The sequence below is a fragment of the Phocoena sinus genome, chromosome 19, assembly GCF_008692025.1.
Source record: "Phocoena sinus isolate mPhoSin1 chromosome 19, mPhoSin1.pri, whole genome shotgun sequence".
Taxonomy (NCBI): domain Eukaryota; kingdom Metazoa; phylum Chordata; class Mammalia; order Artiodactyla; family Phocoenidae; genus Phocoena; species Phocoena sinus.
The window spans coordinates 14,233,272-14,258,322 of NC_045781.1; the positions used below are offsets into that span (position 1 = coordinate 14,233,272).

The window sequence follows — 25,051 nt, forward strand, 5'->3', positions numbered from 1 at the left end:
GCTTCTTAATGAATTTATAATATTGGTGCAGATCATTTTTCAAAGTATTTTAGTGGTACTAAAATGGGTATAAAACTATGATTTGATCCACAAATTTCTGAGCATTGTCCATAATATAGACCTCGTTGTGTTGATATGAGAGTTGTTTGATTTCGGTGTCCTGGAATTGCATATATATTATATCATAAATCAGGGGTCCCCAACCCCCGGGCTGCGGACCAGTACTGGTCTGTGGCCTGTTAGGAACCAGGCCGCACAGCAGGAGGTGAGCGGTGGGCAAGCAAGCAAAGCTTCATCTACCACTCCCCATTGCTCGCATTACCGCCTGAACCATCCCCCACCCCGCCACCATCCGTGGAAAAATTTTCTTCCACAGAACCGGTCCTTGGTGCCAGAAAGGTTGGGAACCGCTGCCACACATAATACATTATATGTATAACCGTGCATTAATTAATTACCCCATGCTTATAAGAGTGTATGTTAACCCAGAGGTTCCCAACCTTTTTGGCACCAGGGACCAGTTTCCTGGAAGACAGGTTTTCCACTGTGGCGGGGGGCATGATTGAGGCCGTAATGCCAGCGAGCGATGGTTCAGGCGGTGATGCTAGCGATGGGGAGTGCCTTGCTCTGGCGCTACTCACCTCCTGCTGTGTGGCCTGGTTCCTAACAGGCCACAGACCGCTGGGGATGTGGGGACCCCTGCATTAACCTGTTGATAGTGCATACTACATTATACTTATAATCATGCATTATTTACCCCATACTTATAAGCATGTACATTATATTATGAATATTACATAATACATAATATTATTAATCGTACATAGTACATTGTTTTATGATTCAGTTTGTATCTGGGCAAAATAATATGTTAATTGTTTTTAAAAAAATCAAATAGTGCTACTAGACTTGTAATAAGAATAAGAAAAACTATACCCTGTTCCTTTTTTCTCCCCGTCTCTAATTCCTGTCCCCAGAAAGAATCACTTTCAACTCTTAACTGTGCCTTCTTTTGTTTACTCCGTTTTTCCAAATCATATGTTTATCCTGCTATTATTTGACACTTTTCAGATTTAGATTTTTTATACTATGGAAAATAAGAATTAAACGTTCTTACCACCACCAGTACCTCTGATACACATCACTCACACACACAAACTTCTCCTGACTCTTTTCTCAAAATATAAAATCGTCACCATTTTAGTTAAATTCCCATTTAGTTTGTAGTTAAAATATTTCTTTTAAAAGCCTCAATGCATTAAAATACCTTAGGTGTGTTGTCAGTTTCATAATTTTCTTGGTGATGTGCTTTCGTGAAGCTCTGTATCTTTCTGCTCCACGTGAACTGTTTATTCTCTGATACAGAGCTGTTGATAAATTCATGGGGCATCTCCTACACATGTACTCCTATTCCTGTTCACCATATGCGTAAGCTCCACATGATGTAGTAGTCATCTTTATACCTGGGGAATGTATATTCTTGGCCTTTCTGATGGCTCCAAGTATCATTTTGCTATAGAGTGACCTTTAATCTACCTTGTGGGTGCAGATTTCTGAAACTGCAAAACAAACCTTGTTTAATGGCTTTTATTCTCTTCTCCAGCTCTGCCTTCTCAGGCCCAGTCCACTCCCAGAAAGAAAAGGAAATGACTGAGTTGCAGGTAAATTTTAAGTAGTATATTTGTTCCCTGCCTTATTTTACAGTGCAGTTTAAGGGAATTGCAGTAATCCATACACTAAATTGGAAAATCCTATACAGATAAAACATATTTTCAGAGGAAACAGAGTTGGAAGATTAAGACCAGGAAAGAGTTAAAATATGATTATGCAGGGATGCTTTCATTCAGAGAGATTAAAGTTGGGCTTCAATTTTGAATTTCATTATAATAGGTAAACAAGGGCAAAAATTCATTACATACTTTGCATTGTCCATAAGGATAAAAATGAACATTTATTAGCAGAAGTAAGTTTTTCATTGGCACCTAGATCAATGAATACATTGTAGCGAGACTTCCCATAGTTGGTAAACCCAGCTTTTCTGGTGGTCTTTTTTTTTTTTTTTTTTTTAAATAATTTTAAAGTCTTGGCCATGCCACACAGCTTGCAGAATCTCAGTTCCCCAACCAGGGGTTAAATCTGGGCCATGGCAGTGAAAGTGCCGAATCCTAACCACTAGACTACCAGGGAACTCCCCACTGATGGTCTGTTTTGATCGAGGATAAGGCAAAGAATATATGTCAAAATAGCCCAGCATTGGAAAGAACGCAAATCAACATCAACAGAAAATGGAATAAATTATAGTATTTCATGCAGTTGGACACTATACACATACACACACACACACACACACACACACACACACTCCCCAAAGCAGATTACTGCTACTTATAACAACATAGATAATCTCACAAACGTGTCATAAGAGAAGTCAGAAATGAGAATACATTCTATGTGATTACATATATATGAAGTTAGAAAACTAATCTCAGTGTTAGAAAATAGTGGTTACCCCTGAAGGGGTATTTACTGGGAAGGAACATGAGGGAATCTTCTAGTATGCTGAAAATGCTCTGTATTTTGTCCTGAGTGGTAGGTACACAAATACATAAATGTATAAAAATGTCTCCGTTTGTACACTTAAGATTAATGCATTTTACCACATTATTCTATGCTTTCATACCTTATTTTTTAAAAAACTAGAATATCTGAAGAAATAGATGGGATGTGTCTTTCAAATGACCCTGTATAATTATCTTTTTCCATGTGTGTTTGCTGAGATTCAGCCACAGTCTGAAGTAATCATTTATGGTAAATTCTTATAATTTCAGTCCACTAGAATGTGAACAAAGAGTATGCTTTATTTGGTTTACTGCTGTATCTCCAGCCCCTAGAACAATGCCTGGTATATGTGGTTTTTGTGAATGTTTGTGGTTTTAATGAATTGAATCCATGGTTCCTTATTTCTTCTTCATTTTACTCTTAGAATAAGTAATGCCTGTCTCCTCTTCAAGGCCATTTCCTTTTCCTCAGAACTTCATCCTTTTTCTTCAGACTTCTTTTGGAATCTTTCTCTTTCAGATTTATCCTGCACTCTTAGCTACTGAACAAATCTCACTTTGCTGCCTTTTTACCCTTAGCTCAGAGCTTTGCCATACTGAGATATGCCTTTCTTTGACCAGGTGCCCCTATCTAGCAGCTTCTCTGTATCTCTAGTTTTTTCCTCAGTTAATTTTCAAAGTGAATACGTGTTTAACCAGCATAAGCACTGGATCAAGAAATGGAATATTACACTAACACCCATTAGACTCCTGCATCTTTCTCAGTTATTACCCTCACCCCAGGGGTAACCACTGTTCAGATTATATCACTATAGATTATTTATGCCTATTTTTAAACTTTATGTAACCTATATACTTTGTGTCTGACTTCTTTTACTTAATATTTTGTTTGTCAGATTCATGTTGAATCATTGCATGTAAGTAGTTTACTTAACCTTACTACTGTATATTATTTAATTAATGTGAATAAACCATAATTTTATGTATCCATTCTATTACTGATAGGCATTTAGGTAGCTTTTATTTGGGAACAATTAAAATATTGTTCCTATGAATTTTCTTGTAGGTTTTTGTTGCACATATGTACATATTTCTTTCTACCAAAGTAGAATTTCTGAGTCATAAGTTATGTTTAAGATTACCTTTTATTGATACTGCCAAACAGTTTTCCAAAGTGATTGTCCAAAATTGTACTCTTAACAGTGTATGAGAGTTCTGATTACTGCAAGACAACCATCTTGAGTGTATCTTCTGCAGTCACTAGCTGGTTTTTTGGCATAATATCAAACTCATAGGCAGTAAAAAAAGAAGCTCAACTAAATTTGAGTACATAAAAATTATATTCTCCTATTGATATAATCACCATAAAGTAAATTGGCAAAACTTGACAATAATCTTAGTAATACATATGGCAGACCCAATCTGGTGTTTAAATACATATTTACAAACCAAATTAAAATCCAATAGAAAACTGCATATAGGATATGAAAAAGAAATCCACAGTTGAAAAAGTAAGAACAAATGCCTGATAAAAATTGTAAATAATAATAAAAACTAATCTCTATTGTTAAAGTTTTACATCGATTACCTCATATAGACTTCATAAAGAATCTTCATTTTTTTTTTCAGGAGTTAAGAAACAAGCATAGAAAGATTAAGAAATTTGCTCAAGGTCATAGGTAAAGGATGTAGTAGAATCAGGATTTAGTCCCAGGTGGTGTAACTGTGAAGCCTGTAAACTTAACCACAGTCCTGTATGACCTCAGCCTCACTCATGATTAATGCAAATAAAATGATTTTCTAAAATAATCATTAGATTAGTCCAGTTTTTCATCATATCTCAAATCTGATCACTTGTCAACATTTCCATGGCTCTTGTAACCCAGGCCGTATCATCTCTTACCTGGAAGTACTTCAGTAAGTGCCTGTTAATCTCCCTGCATCCATTCTTAACCATCTGTAGTCCATTCTCCAGAGAACAACTGAAGTGATAATTTAAAAACCTGAGGTGTTAACTTCTCTGCTTAAAATCATCTAATGGCTTCCCATTACACTTGGAATAAAATCCAGGTTTCTTATTGTCCTTTACAGAACCCTTCATGATATGCCTTCTTCCTATGTCTTTACCATTATCTTGCTACACCCTCCCTCATTCACTGTCTTTCAGTGATACTAGCTTTTTCCACACTTGGAACAGACAAAGTTTATCCCTGGGGAACTTTGAACATGCTAGTAAAGCTACCAGAAAAGACTAAAGTCCCAACTCAAACAGCTCCCTCTTACTCAGTTCTGTTCAGGTCTTCGATTGATTGGATGAGGCCTACCCATATTAGGGAGGACGATTTGCTTTAATCACTTTACTGACCCAAATGTTAATCTCATGTAGAAATACCCTCACAGACACACCTAGAGTAATGTTCAGCCAAATGTCTGGGCAACCTGCGACCCAGTCAAGTTGACACATAAGATCAACCAACTACACTATCTTATTCTATCTTACCTATTTACATGTTTATGTTTTCATTTGTTTCCCTCAACTAGTATGTAAGTTACAGGAGGACCAGAACTTATGTCTGTCTTACAGCTATATCCTTAGGCTCTAAACCAGTGCTGGGCACATCTAGTAAGTTGGTAACTTATTGAATAAAAAAACATAACTCCAGGGCTCAAATAAGAATTATTTTCTCATTCTCTTCAGTGGCAGTTAATATTCATAATGAAAACCTCAACTACTATGAGACCCTCAAATAGTCTCTGAGCTATCAGAAAAAAAAAGTTTCAATTGTTTCATTCTCCTGTTCCACTACTTTAACATATAGGGGAAATAGAAGAGTTGAGACTTAGGAGGTATTGGTAAGACTGAGTCAAATGAACTTGTTGACACATTGTACCTAGGTGTTGAAGAAGAGGTAGGAATCAAAACTTATGCTACAGGGCTTCCCTGGTGGTGCAGTGGTTAAGACTCCGCCTGCTGATGCAGGGGACATGGGTTCGTGCCCTGGTCCGGGAAGATCCCACATGCCGCGGAGCGGCTGGGCCCGTGAGCCATGGCTGCTGAGCCTGTGCGTCCGGAGCCTGTGCTCCGCAACAGGAGAGGCCACAACAGTGAGAGGCCCATGTACCGCAAAAAAAACAAAGCAAACTTATGCTACAGTTCCATTTTTCAGAAAAGGTGTTAGTGTTGCCATTAATCAAGATAAGAAAGTTAATAGCAAAAATTGCTGAATATTATATCTCCTCAAAAACCTGATATGGAATAGGTAATGTTACCTGAAATAGTGAACTACCAATGGCAAACTACTAACTGGATTCTAGGTAGTAAATAAACATATGATAATTAGAAAAGCAAAATTTCCTGTTAGAAAAAACTATTTTTACAGTCTGTCAAAAAATTCAGGATTCATGAAAGAATCTCATCATTTTCCTAGCTGTCCCCTTTTCTATTGAGAATGATTAACTCTTAAAAGAGAATTTAAGAGAATATTTATTCCAACATTTTCATTTTATAGATGGGAAGCTTTTGACCCAGAGAAATTGTAAACATTATTTAAGTAAAGCCATATCAATGCAGTTTAAAAGAAAGAAAAAAGGCTATTTGTTAATATCAGGTACTATAAAATTCAAGACAGTGAGCTTTATTTTTTTATTGAAGTATAGTTGATTTACAGTGTTGTGATAATCTCTGCTATATAGCAAAGTGATTCAGTTATACACATATATACATTCTTTTTTTTTGCTGTTTATTTTTTTTTATTTTTTTAACTATACATTCTTTTTTTAATATTCTTTTCCATTATGGTTTATCCCAGGAGATTGGATATAGTTCCCTGTGCTATATAGTAGGCCTTGTTGTTATCTATTCTAACCGTAATAGTTTGCATCTGCTAACCCCAAACTCCCAGCCCACCCCTCTCCCCCCCTCCTCCCCCTTGGCAACCACAAACCTCTTCTCTGTGTCTGTGAGTCTGTTTCTGTTTGGTAAATAAGTTCATTTGTGCCATAGTTTAGATTCCACATATAAGTGATATCATATGGTATTTGTCTTTCTCTTTCTGACTTATTTCACTTAGTATGATAATCTCTAGTTGCATCCATGTTGCTGCAAATGGCATTATTTCATTCTTTTTATGGCTGAGTAGTATTCCATTGTATATATATACCACACCTTTATCCATTCATCCAAGACCGTAAGTTTTAAAAAAACAAAAAGAATCATGCTTTAAAATGCTGATAAGTGCGTTAGGTAATAAAGATAAATGGTTAGGACTACTTCTGTACCAAATAAACTGCAGAAAATTTACTATAAGGAATACTGTGAAAAATAAGAAGAAACATATCAATAGGAAACTTTTATTGGTCTGTCTTAGCTCATGATAGACACATAAAGCAGACAACAAAATGAACATAACTACCAGTAATAATTTGATAGCGCTAATTGATTATCATAGCTTATAGCCTGGAAACAATTAATATCCTTTTTTTAGATATGGAAAAACTAAAAAACTGACCGTATATTAGGCCTGAATAAAACTCAATAAATTTCAAAAGTACAAACTGTACATGTTCCAGAATGCAGTTACATAGGAAGTTAATAATAAAAATTCAAAAAGAAAACATTTCCACATGGAAATTTTAAAACTAGCATAAGCAACTTAGATCAAGAAAGACATAAAAATTTATGTTACAGAACATCTAAAAAATAATGTACAGAAGAAAACCTGCAGGCTGAATAATAATGATACATTAATAAATATAAACAAAATGAACAAAATATAGTTCTAGAAATTAGAAACAATGTGAGAAAATAGAAGAAGGAATTGATGAGGATAAACTTGAAGTCAGTGAGAACACAGAAAATTGAACTAATGCAGAGCTGCTTTTGCTTCCATCTCTCTCATCTTTTAAAAAAATTATTATTTTAAAATCTAGGAAGAGAGAGGGAGAAATAGAATAAACAGCCATACACTGAATACCTGGAATTAGCATATTTAATATTTTGTCATTTTTGCTTTGAGATTTTTTCAATAAAATAATTAGAATATTACAGATACTCTGTCCCCAGAGTCAGTCACTTTCATGAATGTTATGTATATCAAGAGTCCATGCAGCCTGGAAGGGTGGGATGGGGAGAGTGGGAGGGAGGGAGACGCAAGAGGGAAGACATATGGGAACATATGTATATGTATAGCTGATTCACTTTGTTGTAAATCAGAAACTAACACACCATTGTAAAGCAATTATACCCCAATAAAGATGTTTAAAAAAAAAAAAAAAAAAAAAAAAAAGAGTCCATGGTTTTATGTTTTTACCACACTGATTTGTATATATGAATATTATATAATGTTGCTCTCTGTTTTAGATTTTTAAATAATAGGGAACATAATTGACTGACAGTTCTGCAACTCACTTTTTTCACTCCATATTGTTTTCAAGACATATTCATGTTAATATATGTATTTCTGACTTTACATCCTCTTCCACTGTTTTATTTTTCCTTACGTCAGTAGCATTCTATCTTAATTACCATGTCTTTATTATTATAAATATTGGTATCTGATAATGAAAACAAATCTCCATCTTTGTTTTTCTTTAACATTGCTGTAGCTATTTGTAGTGATTTATATATTTCCTTAGAATTTTTAGAATTAGTCCATTTCCACAATTAAAACTGCTTAGGTTTTTATTTCAAATTGAACTGAATTATGTTTACAAATATATCATCTGCAAATAGACACTTTTCATCATTTTGAATTCTCATGCCCCCCCTTTTTTCTTGCCTTATTTCAATTGCTAAATGTTCAGTATAATGATGAATAGATGTGGTGGCAGTCATCTTTGTTTCATTCTCAGTCTTAAGGGTATACTTTCAATGATTCACCAGTAAGTACGATATACCATGAAAGTTTTTTCGTAAATACTCTTACAGATGAAGGAAATTTCCTTTTATTCCTAGCCTGCTAAAGGGGTCTATCATGAATTGGTATTGACTTTTGTCATACAATTTTCTTGTATATGTGATCTTTTTTTAAAATAAATTTATTTTATCTATTTATTTTAGCTGCTTTTGCTCTTTGTTGTGGTGCGTGGGCTTCTCATTGCAGTGGCTTCTCTTGTTACAGAGCACGGGCTGTAGGTGCACGGGCTTCAGTAGTTGCGGCTCGCGGGCTCCAGAGCGCAGGCTCAGCAGCTGTGGCCCACGGGGTTGGTTGCCCCGTGGCATGTGGGATATTCCTGGGCCAGGGCTTGAACCCGTGTCCCCTGCATTGGCAGGCAGATTCCTAACCACTGCGCCACCAGGGAAGCCCATATATGTGATCTTGATCAAATAAGGTTTCTCCTTTTTTCTGTTAATTTGGTCAATTAAAGTGATCAATTTTTAAAATTGAAGTATAGTTGATTTACAGTATTGTGTTAGTTTCAGGTGTACAGCCAAAGAGATTCAGTTATGAATATATATGTTCAGATTATTTTCAATTATAGATGTTGAAATATAAATACAAGATATTGAGTATAGTATCCTGTGCCATAGAGTAAATCCTTGTTGCCTGTCTGTTTTTTGTATAGTACTTTGTATCAGTTAATCTCATACTCCGTATTTTTCCCTCCCCCTCCCCTTTGGTAACCATGAGTTTGTTTTCTATGTTTGTGAGTCTGTTTCTGTTTTGTATCTGTTTTGTATATAGATTCATTTATATTATTTTTTACAGTCCATATATAAGTGATATCATATTTGTCTTTGCCTTACTTCACTAAGTATAATATTCTCTAGGTCCATCCATGTTGCTGCAAATAGCAATATTTCATTCATTTTATGGCTACTAACATTCCATTGTGTATATATACCACATCTTCATAAGCCACTCGTCTCTTGATGGGCACTTGGGTTATTTCCATGTCTTGGCTATTGTAAATAGTGCTGCCATGAATATTGGGGTGCATGTATCTTTTCAAATTAGAGTTTTCATTTTTCCTGGATATATACCCAGGAGTGGGATTGCTGGATCATATGGTAGCTCTTTCTTTTTTATCCAATTTGCCACCCTGTGTCTTTTGATTGGAACATTTAGTCTATTGATATTAAAAGTAATTAGTGATAGGTATATACTTATTGCCATTTTAAACCTTGTTTTCCAGTTGTTTTTCCAGTTCTTTGTTCATTTCTTCTTTTTGGTTTTTTTCCTTTGTGGTTTTCTTTTGTTTTATGCTTGAGTTCCTATCTTTGTTTTTTGTGAATCTGTTTTTGATTTGTGGCGACTGTGGAGTTCAAGTTTGTTGGCCCATGACTATCTCTCCTTGTGTTAAACTTATAGTCATACAAGTTCACACCTCCCCCACATTTTGTGATTTTGATGTCCTATTTTACATATTTATGTTTTACCCTTTTGCTATTAATTGTAGTTATGTTGCTTTAAAAATTTCTTTTGATTTTGTGGTCTTCAATCTTGTTATATATTTACCTTTCTTATTGTGATTTTCCCTTTCCTATAGATTCTTGTTTCTTGTCTATTTGGAGAAGAGCCTTCAATATTTCTTTTAGGGTAGGTTTAGTATTGCTGAATTCTATAATTTTTGCTTGTCTGAGAAATTCTTTTTTTTTAATTTAATTTATTTTATTTTTGGCTGTGTTGGGTCTTAGTTGCTGTGCGTGGGCTTTCTCTAGTTGCAGCGAGCAGGGGCTACTCTTCGTTGTGGTGTGCAGGCTTCTCATTGTGGTGGATTCTCTTGTTGCAGAGCACAGGCTCTAGGCGCACGGGCTTCAGTAGTTGCAGCACATGTGCTTGGTAGTTGTGGCTTGCATGCTCTAGAGCATAGGCTCAGTAGTTGTGGTGCATAGCCTTAGTTGCTCCGTGTCATGTGAGATCTTCCCAGACTAGGACTTGAATCCGTGTTCCCTGCATTGGCAGATGGATTCTTAACCACTGTGCCACTAGGGAAGCCCTGCTTGTCAGAGAAATTCTTTATCTCTCCTCCTATTCTAAATTATAATCCTGCTGTAGAGTATCCTAGGTTTCTGGGTTTTTTCCTTTCAGGACTTTGACTATGTCACATCACTCCCTTCTGATCTGAAAAGTTTCTATAGAGAAATCGGCTGATAGCCTATGGGGGTTCCCTCTAACTGACTGTTTTTCTCTTGCTGCATTTAGAATCCTCTCTTTAACTTTTCTCATTTTAGTTATGATATATTTTGGCATGAGTTTGATTGGGTTCATCTTGTTTGGGACTCTCTGTGCTTCCTGTACCTGGATATCTGTTTCCATCTTTAGGTTTGAGAATTTTTCAGCCATGATTTCTTCAAATACATTTTCGATCCCCTTTTCTCTCTCCTGTCTTTCTGGAACCCCTATTATGCATAGCTTGGCACATTTTATATTATCCCATAGATCTTGCATGTTTCTTTCTTTTTTTTTTAAATTTGTCTTTCTGTCTGCTTTTCTGATTGGGTGATTTCCATTATTCTATCTTCCAGATCACTTATTTGCTCTTCTGTGTCATTTAGTCTGCTATTCATTGCCTCTAGATTGGTTTTTATCCTGGCAATTGAATCGTCTAATCTTGATTTGTTCACCTTCATAGTTTCTAGCTCCTTGTTACAGTGATCTTCATTTTTATTGATAATCTTTCTTAATTCCTATAGCATTTTTATTACCCTTTTTTTGGGGATTTGGGGTCCAGTAGACTGGTGAGGTCTGCTTCATTATTTGTTCTTTCAGGGGATTTCTCTTGTTCTTTTTTTAGGAGTAATTCCTGTGCTCTTTTATTTTACTTAACTTTCTCTGCTTCTGTGAATTTAGGAGAAACAGTTATCTACTGTGTTCTTGAAGGGGTGTTTTTACGTGGGAGTGTCCCTATGTAGACTGTGTGTGTCCAACATTTTTGGTGTGAGGACTGGTTTTGGTGTGGATGCTGGCCACGTTTTTCTTCAGAGTGTGCTGGCTGTTATTCCCTTGATAGTTGGTCTTTTGGTGTCCAGAGCCTGTGCTAGATGGGAGGTGGGGTCTCTTCTTTGTTCCATGGCTGTCACCACCCTGTCGGGTGCAGGGTCTACTTCCCAAATGTTGGAGTAGAAGTCCTGAGGTCAGGTTTCTCAGGCTCTGTTGCCCTTCAGTGCATGCCCTACCCCAAAGAAGGTAAATGCTGAAGCAAGTGAGGCCCATGCGCTCATAGCAAACCTATGTACCACGTGTGTAGTTGTCCAGGGTTCTGCTCAGAAGCAGCCCAAGGTGCATCCTTTTCTCTGTTGTGTTCCTCCCAGATCTAGTGCAGGGCTGTGGTGTGGAGTAGACTGGAGCTGGGTTTCGGGGTGTTGTCGCTGCAGGAATTGAGGTGGGCAGGAATTGAGATCTGGGCTGCCCTGTGGCAGACTTATCCCAGGATCTGTCTGCCCCAGGTCTGGTGCTAAGCTGCTGTGTTGAATGGGTGGGGCTGGAGCACTCTCGCTGGGAAACCAACTGCTGTGCACTCCTCCCCAGGGCCTGTCTGCCCAGTATTCAGCACTTAGCCATTATGCATTCTTGTGGCACTGCCCAGTGCACACACTGACATAGTCTGTGGTAGCTGGTTCTGCTGCCCCTGTGCACACATTGACAAAAGTCTCCACCGCTAGAGCTGCCACCACCGCTGTGTGCAAGCTGACAGTGAAGCTCTGTGGCTCCCTCCAGATCACACCCCAGGCCATCTGGGCTGTCTCTGCATAGCTAGATCAAGCCCTCTCCCAGGACCTACCTGCCCGAGATTCAGCGCTTAGCCACTATGCATTCTTGTGGCGCTACACGATGTGCTGACAATGCCTGCCCAGCTAGACCTGCTGCCTGATGTGCGTGCTGACAGTGCCTCCCCTGGCTAGACCCACCCTCCCGTGTGCACACTGACAGTGGCTCCATGGCTCCATCCAGATTACACCCCTGGCGCCCCCGTCTGCCTCTGTGGGGCTAAACAAATCTTTCCCCTGATCTCGCACCAGGCTATGGTGTGGAGGGAGTAGGGCTGGGGCATTTACTGTTTAGGATTAGGAAGTGCGGTGAGGTGGCTGCTGCCGGTGAAACCTTTTCTCCATCCTGATTGTTAGCAAGCCAGCATATGCACACACCTCATGAGTAGGGTCTAGGCTTCTCTACCATACCTTATGAGTAGGATCTAGGTTTCTCTAGCCCCTCTTTCTGTCTCAGTAGATCCCATTAGGCAAGGGGGCTTGTCTCCTCCATGTAAGACCCCAGAAGTGGGATGCCCAGATTGTGAGCCAGCCTGATCGTTCCCCAGGGCAAGGATCTGCCTGTGTGGACCTTGTCTTCCTTACAGATCCCTCCCAGGGGTGCAGGTCCCAACCTGATGCCTTTTTGTCCCCCATCCTACCCAGTTTTGTGGAGATCTTTCTTTCAGCTTTGGTTAGGTATAGGAGTCCTTCTGTCAGCTTCCTGTTGGTTTTCTGTGAGAATTGTTCCGTGTGTAGATATATTTTTGATGTGTTTATGGCGGGAGGTGAGCTCCATGTCCTCCTACTCCACCATCTTGATTCTCCTCCTTTAAAGTCATCAATTTTTTTTTTTTTTTTTTTTTGCGGTACGTGGGCCTCTCACTGTTGTGGCCTCTCCTGTTGCAGAGCACAGGCTCCAGACACGCAGGCTCAGCGACCATGGCTCACGGGCCCAGCCGCTCCGCGGCATGTGGGATCTTCCCAGACCGGGGCACGAACCCGTGTCCCCTGCATCGGCAGGCGGACTCTCAACCACTGCGCCACCAGGGAAGCCCTAAAGTCATCAATTTTTGAATGTTAAACTAATCCTGTTAACTGGTTGGGGGATACACTTGAATATTTTTTTCCTGGATATTTAATACATTCATTTAATTTATACTAAGGTATACACAGCAGATACCAGAACTTTATTGAAAGCAGATTTTCTTGAGTCTGGTGTTAGAAGGTAAGGTAAAGCCAAGATATAAGTTCCTTGCAAGCCTGTTTTATTTAGCAGGAGTTCTGTACCTATCACACATCCTCAGTGAATGCTGTTTTGGACAAGATGTCTTAAACTATGAAGATGAATTTTGCCCAAGGCCAATACTGTTCTATTAAAGTAAATTTTGTGATTGTAAATTCTTTAGAGATTTGAACCTTGTCTGAAAGCCATTTACCTCCTCACATCATACATATAGTCCATATTTCTTTGTCCCTTAACTTTATTCAATGACTTCATATGTATGAGTCACAGAATTACTCATACTACACTGATATGTATGTTAAAAATATAGTTTATTTTAAAAATTTGTTTGCATATCTCTTATGAGTTCTGATCAGTAGCATGAAAGGAAAAGCTAGTTTTGATGCAGTCTGATTCAAAACTTAGTCCTATCAGTAAACTGTTTCTTTGAATAATTATTCAGTTATTCAGATTCCCCTCTAAACCCCTGTCCTCTCTTAAGGTGGTATCTGAGATATAGAAGAAAATCTTCATAGCTTTGGGAGGAAGAGGGTCCTCTGTGATTCTCCATGGATGTGTGCTGACTGGTATCCTCTGAATCTAGTTTAGCTGACTTCTTTTACTGGGCATTCTGTAGCTGATGAATTTGTGGTATGTTTTTCAGCTCAGTCATGATCCAAGGGCCCCCTCCTTTCGTCTTTCCTCCCTTGGATCTTGTTGTCTCCATAGACTCTGAGTCTCTGTCATAACCTCCAAAGAATCCCTGGCTTCCATGTGCAATAGTCTGTGGGGTCATCTTGCCTTCTGCAAGGGTCCTATCACTCCCTAATCAGGATATATGCTACATGGGACACAAAGGCTACGTAAAGTTCCCCCAATTTGACCATGACACTTTGCTCTCTTAATTCACTACCTTTCTTACTTCATCTTAATGCCCTGGAGTGTGGGAAGTTCTGAGCACACATTTAACTGCCTATGTCCCTACCTCCATGGCCTTTCTTCTCTATCCCAGGCCTCCAAGGGGGAGGACAGGGTTTCCCCCAGTCATCTTCCCCTCTGTCTTTCTTTTTTCAGTAAAACTAAAATGGAGAAAGGTTATGAAGAATAAGGAAACATACATTAAAAAGCGTTTCAAAACTAGTATACTGGTTACATGTTTGGAATCTATGAGTGCCAGTGAGAGGCCCAAGGCAGTATAAATAAGGCCATGGAAGGTCTGAAGATATTACTGATGACAAAGCACATCCATCCAGAGGCAAAAAAATTAACCCATAGCTCAAGAATATCACATCATTTTGTTCTTTGTTGCCATATTAAGTTTCATCTGCAAATGTTCACATCTCCAGAAACAGAACAGAGTGCCTAGGACAATAAAATTAAATTGACAAGCCTGCTGTGTGTTCTGCTTAGTGCTTTACTTGAACTCTTCATTTTTTTATGAGGATTTAATGATTGGTGTCACTTCCCTTCAGCCTCAGGAACTTCCTTTATTATTTCTTTTTTTTTTCTCGTTTATTATTTCTTGTTAGGCCAGTCTGCTAGCAATGAATTCTCTGGGAATATATTTCATCTTTTTTTTTAGGTGAAATTTACATAAAATTAATAATTTTGAAGCGAACAATTCAGTGATATTTAGTACCTTCACAATGTTGTACAGCCACCCCTCTATCTAGTTACAAAACATTTTCATGACCCCCAAATAAAACCTCATACCCATTAAGCATTTACTCCCCCGTTCCCCTTTCCCCCAGCTCCTGGCAACCACCAGTCTGCCTTCAGTCTCTGTATTTATCTATTCCAGATGTTTTATATGAATAGAATGCTAAAATATGTGACTTTTGTGTCTGGCTTCTTTCACTTAGTGTAATCATTTTTGAAGGTAACTTTGCTAGTTACAGGATTATTCGTTGATAGTGTTTTTTCTTTCAGCACTTAAAATATTGCTGTCCCATTGCCTTGACCTTCATTGTTTCTAATGAGAAGTCAGGTGTCAATTTTATTGTGGCTGCCTTGTAGATAAAGGATTGTTTTCCTCTTGCAGCTTTTAAGGTTTTCTCTGTATTGTTACTTTCAGCATTTTGAGTATGATGTGTTTGTATCTCTTTGCGTTTATCCAGCTTAGGGTTCATTGAGTGTCTTGGATATGTATATTAGTGTTTTTTAAAAGTCAAATTTAGGAAGTTTTCAGCCAGTATTTCTTTGAGTAGTCTTCTGTCTTTCCTCTCCTTCTGGTACTCATATTATGTGTATGTGGATGTACTTATTTCTGTCTCACATCTCTCCTAGTCTGTGTTCATTTCTCTTCACTCTTTTTTTTCTTCCTCGTCTTCAGATTGTATAGTTTCTATTGATCTCTTGATCGTTAAGCTTGCTGATTCTTTATTCTGCCATCTCAGACCTTCATGCAGCTGTGAGAAAGTCTCATCCAGGCCAGTGGGGAGTTGCTGACCAAAATTTTCCCATTAGAGGAGTCCCATGTCAGGTAGGATGGTCCAGTCCCTAATACCCTCACTGTGCTTAGCCTTTCTCTGGAAAAATAGCCAGTGGTGGCTTGAGAATAGCATGGTCTCATCAAGAACACAGTAGTCGAACTAAAGATAGAGCGGCTGGAGGTTGTTCACCAATTATATGTCTCACAGCTTGTTCTCTTGAAGGGGATCTGGGAGCATATTTCTATGGCTGCCACAAAGATAGCATTTTGAAATGTTCTCTTTCTACCATAAGCATTTATCTGTCTTAATAGATTTACCTAGTATTATTGACTGTGACAGAAATCTTCCATAATAGTTGCTTAAACAGGACAGAATTTTATTAGTCTCTGTAGGAATTCAGGTACCAACAAATCACGGCTGGTCCTGTATCTCTAAGGCAGAGAGAACCAGGATTCCTCTATTTCATTTGTCTACCTCATTATCCTCTAATACTTGGCTCTACCTCATTATCCCAAATGACTATATTTGCCCTAGCCATCATAGTTACTTAACAGTCTATAGGAAGGAGGAAGCTGGGAAGAAAATGTATACCTCTTCCCTTTAAGCTCACTTACCAGTAGTTGCACATAATACTCCTTTCATCTTATTGTCCAGAACCTTATATAAAAATACCTAGCTTCAAAGGAGATGAAGAATGATAATAAGAATGATAATGGCACAGGAGGCCATATGCCCAGCCAAAAATTTGGAAATGGGGGGAAATATTGGAATAGAAGAGTAGAAGTCTTTGCTACAGTATCAACTGTTCTGGATTTCCTTTCTTTTCTTTTCATTTTGAGATCAGTCTTGGTTTCATATTTCTTTTTAAATTATTAATTTCATTGAAGTTCAGTTTGTTTCAGTATTTATTCCTAATTTTGTATGTTTGTTTTTTTTAATTTATTTTTCTTCATTAAACTTATTTGCCTAACTCAGTATTTATACTTAAAATATCGATTTTTAATTATGGGGATTTATGTATATAAGTTCTAGATTTCTCATATTAAGATTATGCTTCATATTTACTAAATTTTTTAAAAAGTATTTTCATCAAGTTTATTTTAATGATTTCTTTTTGGATTCTTTTTTTTTTTTTTTTTTTTTTATTTATTTATTTATTTATTTATTTATTTTAACATCTCTATTGGGGTATAATTGCCTTACAATAGTGTGTCAGCTTCTGATCTATAACAAGGTGAATCAGCCATACATACACATGTGCTCCCATGTGTCTTCCCTCTTGCGTCTCCCTCCCTCCCACTCTCCCCCTCCCACCCCTCCAGGCTGTCCCAAAGCCCCGAGCTAATATCCCTGTGCCTTGCGGCTGCTTCCCCCTAGCTATCTACCTTACTACGTTTGTTAGTGTGTATATGTCCATGACTCTTTCTCGCCCTGTCAAAACTCACCCTTCCCCCTCCCCATATCCTCAAGTCCGTTCTCCAGTAGGTCTGCGCCTCCATTCCTGTCTTATCCCTAGGTTCTTCATGACATTTTTTCCCCTTAAATTCCATATATATGTGTTAGCATACGGTACTTGTCTTTGTCTTTCTGACCTACTTCACTCTGTATGACAGACTCTAGGTCTATCCATCTCATTACAAATAACTCAATTTCATTTCTTTTTAAGGCTGAGTAATATTCCATTGTGTATATGTGCCACATCTTCTTTATCCATTCGTCCGATGATGGGCGCTTAGGTTCTTTCCATCTCCGGGCTATTGTAAATAGAGCTGCAATGAACATTTTGGTACATGACTCTTTTTGAATTTTGGTTTTCTCAGGGTATATGCCCAGTAGTGGGATTGCTGGGTCATATGGTAATTCTATTTGTAGTTTTTTAAGGAACCTCCATACTGTTCTCCATAGTGGCTGAACCAATTTACATTCCCACCAGCAGTGCAAGAGTGTCCCCTTTTCTCCACACCCTCTCCAGCATTTATTGTTTCTAGATTTTTTGATGATGGCCATTCTGACTGGTGTGAGATGATATCTCATTGTAGTTTTGATTTGCATTTCTCTAATGATTAATGATGTTGAGCATTCTTTCATGTGTTTGTTGGCATTCTGTATATCTTCTTTGGAGAAATGTCTATTTAGGTCTTCTGCCCATTTTTGGATGGGGTTGTTTGTTTTTTTGTTATTGAGCTGCATGAGCTGCTTGTAAATTTTGGAGATTAATCCTTTGTCAGTTGCTTCATTTGCAAATGTTTTCTCCCATTCTGAGGGTTGTCTTTTGGTCTTGATTATGGTTTCCTTTGCTGTGCAAAAGCTTTGAAGTTTCATTAGGTCCCATTTGTTTATTTTTGTTTTTATTTCCATTACTCTAGGAGGTGGGTCAGAAAGGATCTTGCTGTGATTTATGTCATAGAGTGTTCTTCCTATGTTTTCCTCTAAGAGTTTGATAGTTTCTGGCCTTACATTTAGGTCTTTAATCCATTTTGAGCTTATTTTTGTGTATGGTGTTAGGGAGTGATCTAATCTCATACTTTTACATGTACCTGTCCAGTTTTCCCAGCACCATTTATTGAAGAGGCTGTCCTTTCTCCACTGTACATTCCTGCCTCCTTTATCAAAGATAAGGTGTCCATATGTGCGTGGGTTTATCTCTGGGCTTTCTATCCTGTTCCACTGATCTATCTTTCTGTTTTTGTGCCAGTACCATACTGTCTTGATTACTGTTGCTTTGTAGTATAGTCTGTCACTCTTGAGCAATTACAATTTTCTTGCAAAATCTGTGGTGTTGGTTTTGTAATTTATTATTTTATTGATCCAACTTAGGAAAATACAATTCCCTGAGGAGAAATCTGAGGCTGAGGCACTGTCAGCAAGAATTCATCTTATGTGCTCTTCTCCTTTCATGTGATTAATGAAACCATTATAGTAGGACTAGCTTTCTGCATTATGTTTTCTCCTCAGCCGTAATTCCTCACCAGGTACTTTTTCTGAGCTTATTTTGGTCTTTATCCCACCTAAGGGGAAGTCCCAACTATCCCGTGCATTTCAGTGTTTTTTAAAAAATAAATTTATTTATATATATATTTTTGGCTGCATTGGGTCTTCGTTGCTGTGCTTTCTCTAGTTGTGGTGAGCGGGGGCTACCCTTCATTGCGGTGTGCAGGTTTCTCATTGCTGTGGCCTCTCTTTTTTTGTGGTACGTGGGCCTCTCACTATTGTGGCCTCTCCCGTTGCGGAGCACAGGCTCCGGACGTGCAGGCTCAGCGGCCATGGCTCACGGGCCCAGCCACTCTGCGGCATGTGGGATCTTCCCGGACCGGGGCACGAACCTGTGTCTCCTGCATCGGCAGGCGCACTCTCAACCACTGCGCCACCAGGGAAGCCCATGCTGTGGCCTCTCTTGTTGCAGAGCATGGGCTCTAGGCGTGCGGGCTTCAGTAGTTGTGGCTCGTGGGCTCTAGAGTGCAGGCTCAGTAGTTGTGGCACATGGGCTTAGTTGCTCCGTGGCATGTGGAATCTTCCCAGACAAGGGCTCAAACCCATGTCCCCTGCATTGGCAAGCAGATTCTTAACGACTGTCCCACCGGGGAAGTCCTTTCGGTGTTTTTTTACCCTGACACTTTGCCTTTGGTTTCTTTTTTTTTCTTTTTATATTTCTTTAAAAATTTTCTTTTCTAGCTTTATTGAAATATAATTGACATGTAACATTGTGTTTAAGGTGTACAACGTGTTGAATTGATACACTTATATACTGCAAAATTATTATCACAGTAGTTGCTTAAAACCTCCATCACCTCACATAATTATTTCTTTTTTAGGGCGAGAACATTTAAGATCTACTGTCTAGCAAGTTTCCAGTATATAATACTGTATTGTTAACCATAGTCACCATGCTGTACATTAGATCCCCAGAAATTATTCATCTTATAAATGGAAGTTTATACCTGTTGACCAGCATCTTCCCATCACCCCCACCTCCTAGACCTGGGCAAGCACCATTCTGTTCTCTATTTCTATAATTTTGACTTTTCAGGATTCTACATATAAGGGATATCATAGAGTAATTGTCTTTCTTCATCTTACTTCACTTAGCATAATGCCCTAAAGATCTATCCATGGAGTTGCAAATTGCAGGATTCCATCTTTCTCATGGCAGAATAGTATTCCATTGTATACATATATATCACATCTTCTGTATACATTCATCTGCAGACAGACACTTAGATTGTTTCCATATTTTGGTTACTGTTAATAATGTTGCAGTGAACATGGGTGTGCATATATGTCTTCAAACTCCTGTTCTCATTTCCTTTGGACATATACCTGGAAATGGGATTGTTGGATTATATGGTAATTCTATTTTTAAGTTTTTTAAGGAACTTCTGTACTGTGCTGTTTTCCATAGTGGCTGTATCAGTTTACATTCCCATCAACAGTGAACAAGGGTTCACTTTTCTCCACATCCTTTCCAACACATTTTATCTCTTGTCTTTTTGATGATAGCCTTTATAACAGGTGTGAGGTGACACTTCATTGTGGTGTTGATTTGAATTTCCGTGGTGATTAGTGATGTCAAGCATTTTTTCATGTACCTGTTGGCCAATTGTATGTCTTCTTTGGAAAAATGTCTATTCAGTTTCTCTGCCCAATTTTACTCAAGTTGGGTTTTTTTGCTATTGAGTTGTATGAGTTCTTTATTTTGGATGTTAACCACTTATCAAATATATGATTTGCAAATATTTTCTTCTGTTCCATAAATCACCTTTTTATTTTTTTGATTGTTCCTTTTGCTGTGCAGAAGCTTTTTAGTTTGATGTAGCCTCACTTATTGATTTTTGCTTATATTGCTCATGCTTTTCATGTCATATTTAAAAAATTATTGCCAAGACCAATGTCAAGAGCTTTATCCTTATGATTTCTTCTAGGAGTTTTACTGTTTCAGGTCTAATTTTAAATCTTTAACCATTTTGAGTTAATTTTAGTGGTGTAAGATGTGTCCAGTTTTATTATTCTGCATGTGATTATCCAGTTTTCCCAATTTATTGAAGAGACTATCCTTTCCCCATATTGAATATTCTTGACTCCCTTGTCAAGTATTAGTTGACTGATACAAGGGGGTTATTTCTAGACTCTCATTTCTTATACATGGGTCCATGTGTCTATTTTTATGCAGATACCACACTGTTTTGATTACTATGGCTTTGTCATATAGTTTGAAATCAGGAAATGTGATGCTTCCAGCTTGTTCTTTCCCAAGATTGCTTTGGCCATTTGGGGTCTTTTGTGGCTCCATACAGGTTGTATTGGGTTGGCCAAAAAGTTCATCCGGGTTTTTCCATAAAAAGATCACTTTTTCCTGTTTCTGTGAAAAAAGTCTTTGGGAATTTTGATAGTGATTGCATTGAGTCTGTTGATGGCTTTGGGTAGTATGGACATTTTAACAATATTAATTCTTGCAATCCATGAACATGGGATATCTTTCCATTTATTTGTGTCCTCTTCAGTTTCCTTCATCAAAATCTTATATTTTTCAGTGTCTAGAGCTTTCTCCTCCTTGGTTAAATTTATTGCTAAGTATTTTTGTTGTTTTTGATGCTATTGTGAATGGGATTGTTTTATTTCTTTTTCAGATATTTTGTTGTTACTGTATACAAATACAGCTGATTTCTGTCTGATTTTGTGTCCTGCAACTTTACTGAATTCGTTGATTAGTTCTTACAGTTTTTTGGTAGTGATTTTAGGATTTTCTATATATAAGATCATATCATCTGCAAAGAAAAAGAAGACAGTTTTCTTCTTTCTTTCCTATTTGGATGTATTTTTTTTCCTTGCCTGATTGCTCTGGTTAGGATTACCCATATTATATTGAATAGGTCTGGTGAGAGTGGGTACCTTGTCTTGTTCTGATCTTAAAGGAAAAGTTTCAACCTTTTACCATTGGATATGCTATTGTTGTTGGCTTATCATATATGTCCTTGTTTATGCTGAGGTATGTTCCTTCTATACTCAGTTTGTTGAGAGTTTTTATCACAAAAGGATGTTGTATTTTGTCAAGTGTTTTTTCTGCATCTATTTAAATGATCATATAATTTTTGTCTTTCATTCTATTAAAGTGATGTATCACATGTATTGATTTGCATATGTTGAACTATCCTTGCATCCCAGGAATGAATCCTTCTTGATTGTGGTGTATGATCCTTTTAACATGCTGTTGAATTTAGTATGCCTATATTTTGTTGAAAAATTCTGCATCTATATTCATTAGAGATATTTGCCTATAGTTTTTCTTGTAGTGTCCTTATCTGCCTTTGGTATCAGGGTAATGTTGGCCTTGTAAAATGAGTTTGGGAATGTTCCCTCCAGTTCTCTTTTTTGGAAAGTATGAGAAAGACTGGCATCTGTTCCTCTTTAAATGATTGGTAGAATTCACCAGGGAAGCCATCTAGTCCTCGGCTTTTCTTTTTTTGGTGGGAGGGGAGGGTTTTCTCTATTGAAAGATTTTGATTACTGATTCAACTCCTTATTCATTATTGGTCTGTTCTGATTTTTTATTTCTTCATTCAGTCTTGGTAGATTGTATGTTTCTATGTTTCTTCTAGGTTATCCACTTTGTTACCATATAATTGTTCATAGCAGTCTCTCATGGTCATTGTATCTGTGATATCAGTCATAATGTCTCCTCTTTCATTTTTTATTTTATTTATTTGACTCCTCTTTTTTACTTCTTGATGGTGTCCTTAGCACAGTTAGTAAGATCCGCTTCTCTGTAACATCCTCTGAGAATGTTATCTGCTGCTGTCTCAGACTTTTCAGTGACACAGCTCACAATTCAGCACTTTGGATGTGATGAGAGAAAAATGACACTCTTTGGCACCATCCCACATAGCTGGGAAAGCAGGGTACTCACACATCCTTATTTTCCTTCATGAACGAAATCATGGGCCAAGATTTCTCTTGGCCCTAAGCTGTGTTGCCTTGGTGGAGGGGTGAAGTAGGTAAAGTCAAACTGTTCCTCTTACCCTCTCTGATGAGTCCAACCTTGTATTTTTTGCTCCACTTATGTACTGGAACTTCTTGGCTGGAGACGTGTACTTTCACAAAAGCTCTGTCTTCTCTTGGGTGCTTGTCTAAGACAGTCATTTTCTGGGGGCTCCTGGACCATGGCCAAGAGAGGCTAGAGTCAGTTCACATGCCTCTCAGGGTCTATAGCCAGGACTGAGGTCTGTATGCTTATAACTTAACGTGTGGGTAGGCAAGACTCCTTCGCAGTCCCTTAGCATACGGTGCTGGACCCGACAGTTCCCACAAAGGCACTTTTGTCCATAGATGGATGCCAAATTACTGTTTTTGCAGTGGGGCCACTGCAGAGGGATGTCTTATTTTGCCATGATTGCTTTTGGTTTCTTAAGCCTGATTGTTTATAAGTCCTTGATCTTCAGCAGAAAAGGGCTCCAAAAGAGGAGTTTCCATTATTCCCACAGCATACTCTCAACTTTAGTGGATGTTCATGGTCATAGGGTCCTTTTAGGACTTAGAAATAAATTATCAGAAACATTTTTTATGAGCCAGCTCCTGGTGATTTCCTTTTATCTTACCCCATCTCATAGAAATTCCTCAAAGTATAGGAAATATGGAAAGCTACCTTTTTTCCAGTGCTGTTGAAGATTTTTTTCTTATGTTTATATTTTTGGGGCATTTTGGTTTTTAACTAGAAAAAGTGCATTTGATTTCTTTGTTCAAATCACACTTCTTTGAAGAAATTTGTTACCAGTCCCTTATTTCTGACACTTTAATCTTTCTTGGTACTGTTTTCTCACAGTTCTGGTTGTAATTCATGTTCAGACCATTTAAAAAAACTTCATTAATCTTTTTTCTATATCTGTTGGTATTTGTAGCATTCTATTTGTGGCACTCTTTTTTCAGTATATGTGAACTCTGAACAAAAATATATCCAGTTTTCGTGGCTGCAGACACCTGTTATAGGCTTATGAACAGTAAATTCTCATTTTCAGTTTAGATTTCTTCTGATCTAATGAACAATATATGCAACTGCTAAATCAATGAATATCTCTGTTTGGATGTTCCTACTATACTTCAAAGTCATTCTCTCCGCATTTCTGCTTCCATCCAAATCCTATTTTCATTTTTTCATGTACCAATGAATCACAGGGATCTAGTGAGTTCCCAGACCAATTAACTTTTTAGTACAGTTTTGTATTCCCCCAGTTTTTACACTCAGTATAAATTAGTACCCAAGATCTCTTTAACTCACAGTAGTTATTAAAAATGTGTGCTTGCTAAATCAATGAATGAACATAAACTGACAGGATGTTGCTAAAATGATATTTTTCTTTCAGACAATAACAAAAACAGGTAAATTTTATTTTATAATCCCTTACCTTTGTGTACTACCAGAACAAGTTTCAATATGTTTTGTCCACTACATCTAAGATGGATGACTCCAGATTGAGTGGGAATATGTTGTTACAGGAAACAGTGACATTCAAAGATGTGGCTATTGACTTCACTGAGGAAGAGTGGCAGCAGTTGGATCCTGCTCAAAGGAACCTGTACTGGAATGTGATGCTAGAAAACTATAACAACTTAATCACTGTGGGTAAGGGTAGTTTCCTATATAACTAAAACTCTGGGAGTAAATTACCTTTTTTTCCCCCAGTGTTTCTGAAATGTGTGGAACCTTTAAATGTTAGCCTGAGTGTGACCTTTAGGTGCCTTTGCTCACATTCATGTGCATGCTGCAGCTTTCAAAGCAAAATGTCATCCTTGGTTATGTTTCAAGGGGCAGTATTCCTAGAAAACATAGTTTTCTTGTCCTTCAGAAAGCCTGGTTTCCCTGGGCCAGCCTCAGTTCTTGAATGATGGTTCCTAGTATTTATGCCCAAATCTTATGTCACTTCCCTTTGACAGGATGTCCATTCACCAAACCTGATGTGATTTTCAAGTTGGAGCAAGAAGAACCATGGGTGGTGGAGGAAGAAGTGTCAAAGAGACATTGTCCAGGTTAGTGGGAAGGAACCATACAGGTGAGGAGGGGCCAGGGCCCTTTAATTGTTAATCTGTAAGTTTTTGATCCCTCAGAAATGTTCTTCAAAGTTATTTTTTTTAAGGCCATAGAACTTTGTAGTGACAATTG

The 25,051-nt window shown here is 37.9% G+C and overlaps 1 protein-coding gene across 4 annotated transcripts in view; it reads left to right on the forward strand.

Moving 5' to 3' along the window:
• Window positions 1-25,051, forward strand: part of ZNF569 (zinc finger protein 569) — a 63,494-nt gene that overhangs the window by 27,899 nt on the left and 10,544 nt on the right. For 3 of the 4 annotated variants that reach the window (XM_032614459.1, XM_032614457.1, XM_032614458.1), the window contains exons 3-5: window positions 1,604-1,661; window positions 24,388-24,514; window positions 24,826-24,918. In XM_032614459.1, the coding sequence (XP_032470350.1) occupies window positions 1,604-1,661; window positions 24,388-24,514; window positions 24,826-24,918 (278 nt within the window). Of the gene's footprint in view, window positions 1-1,603; window positions 1,662-24,387; window positions 24,515-24,825; window positions 24,942-25,051 lie in introns of those variants that run through there. The other variant, XM_032614460.1, reaches the window with a different exon arrangement.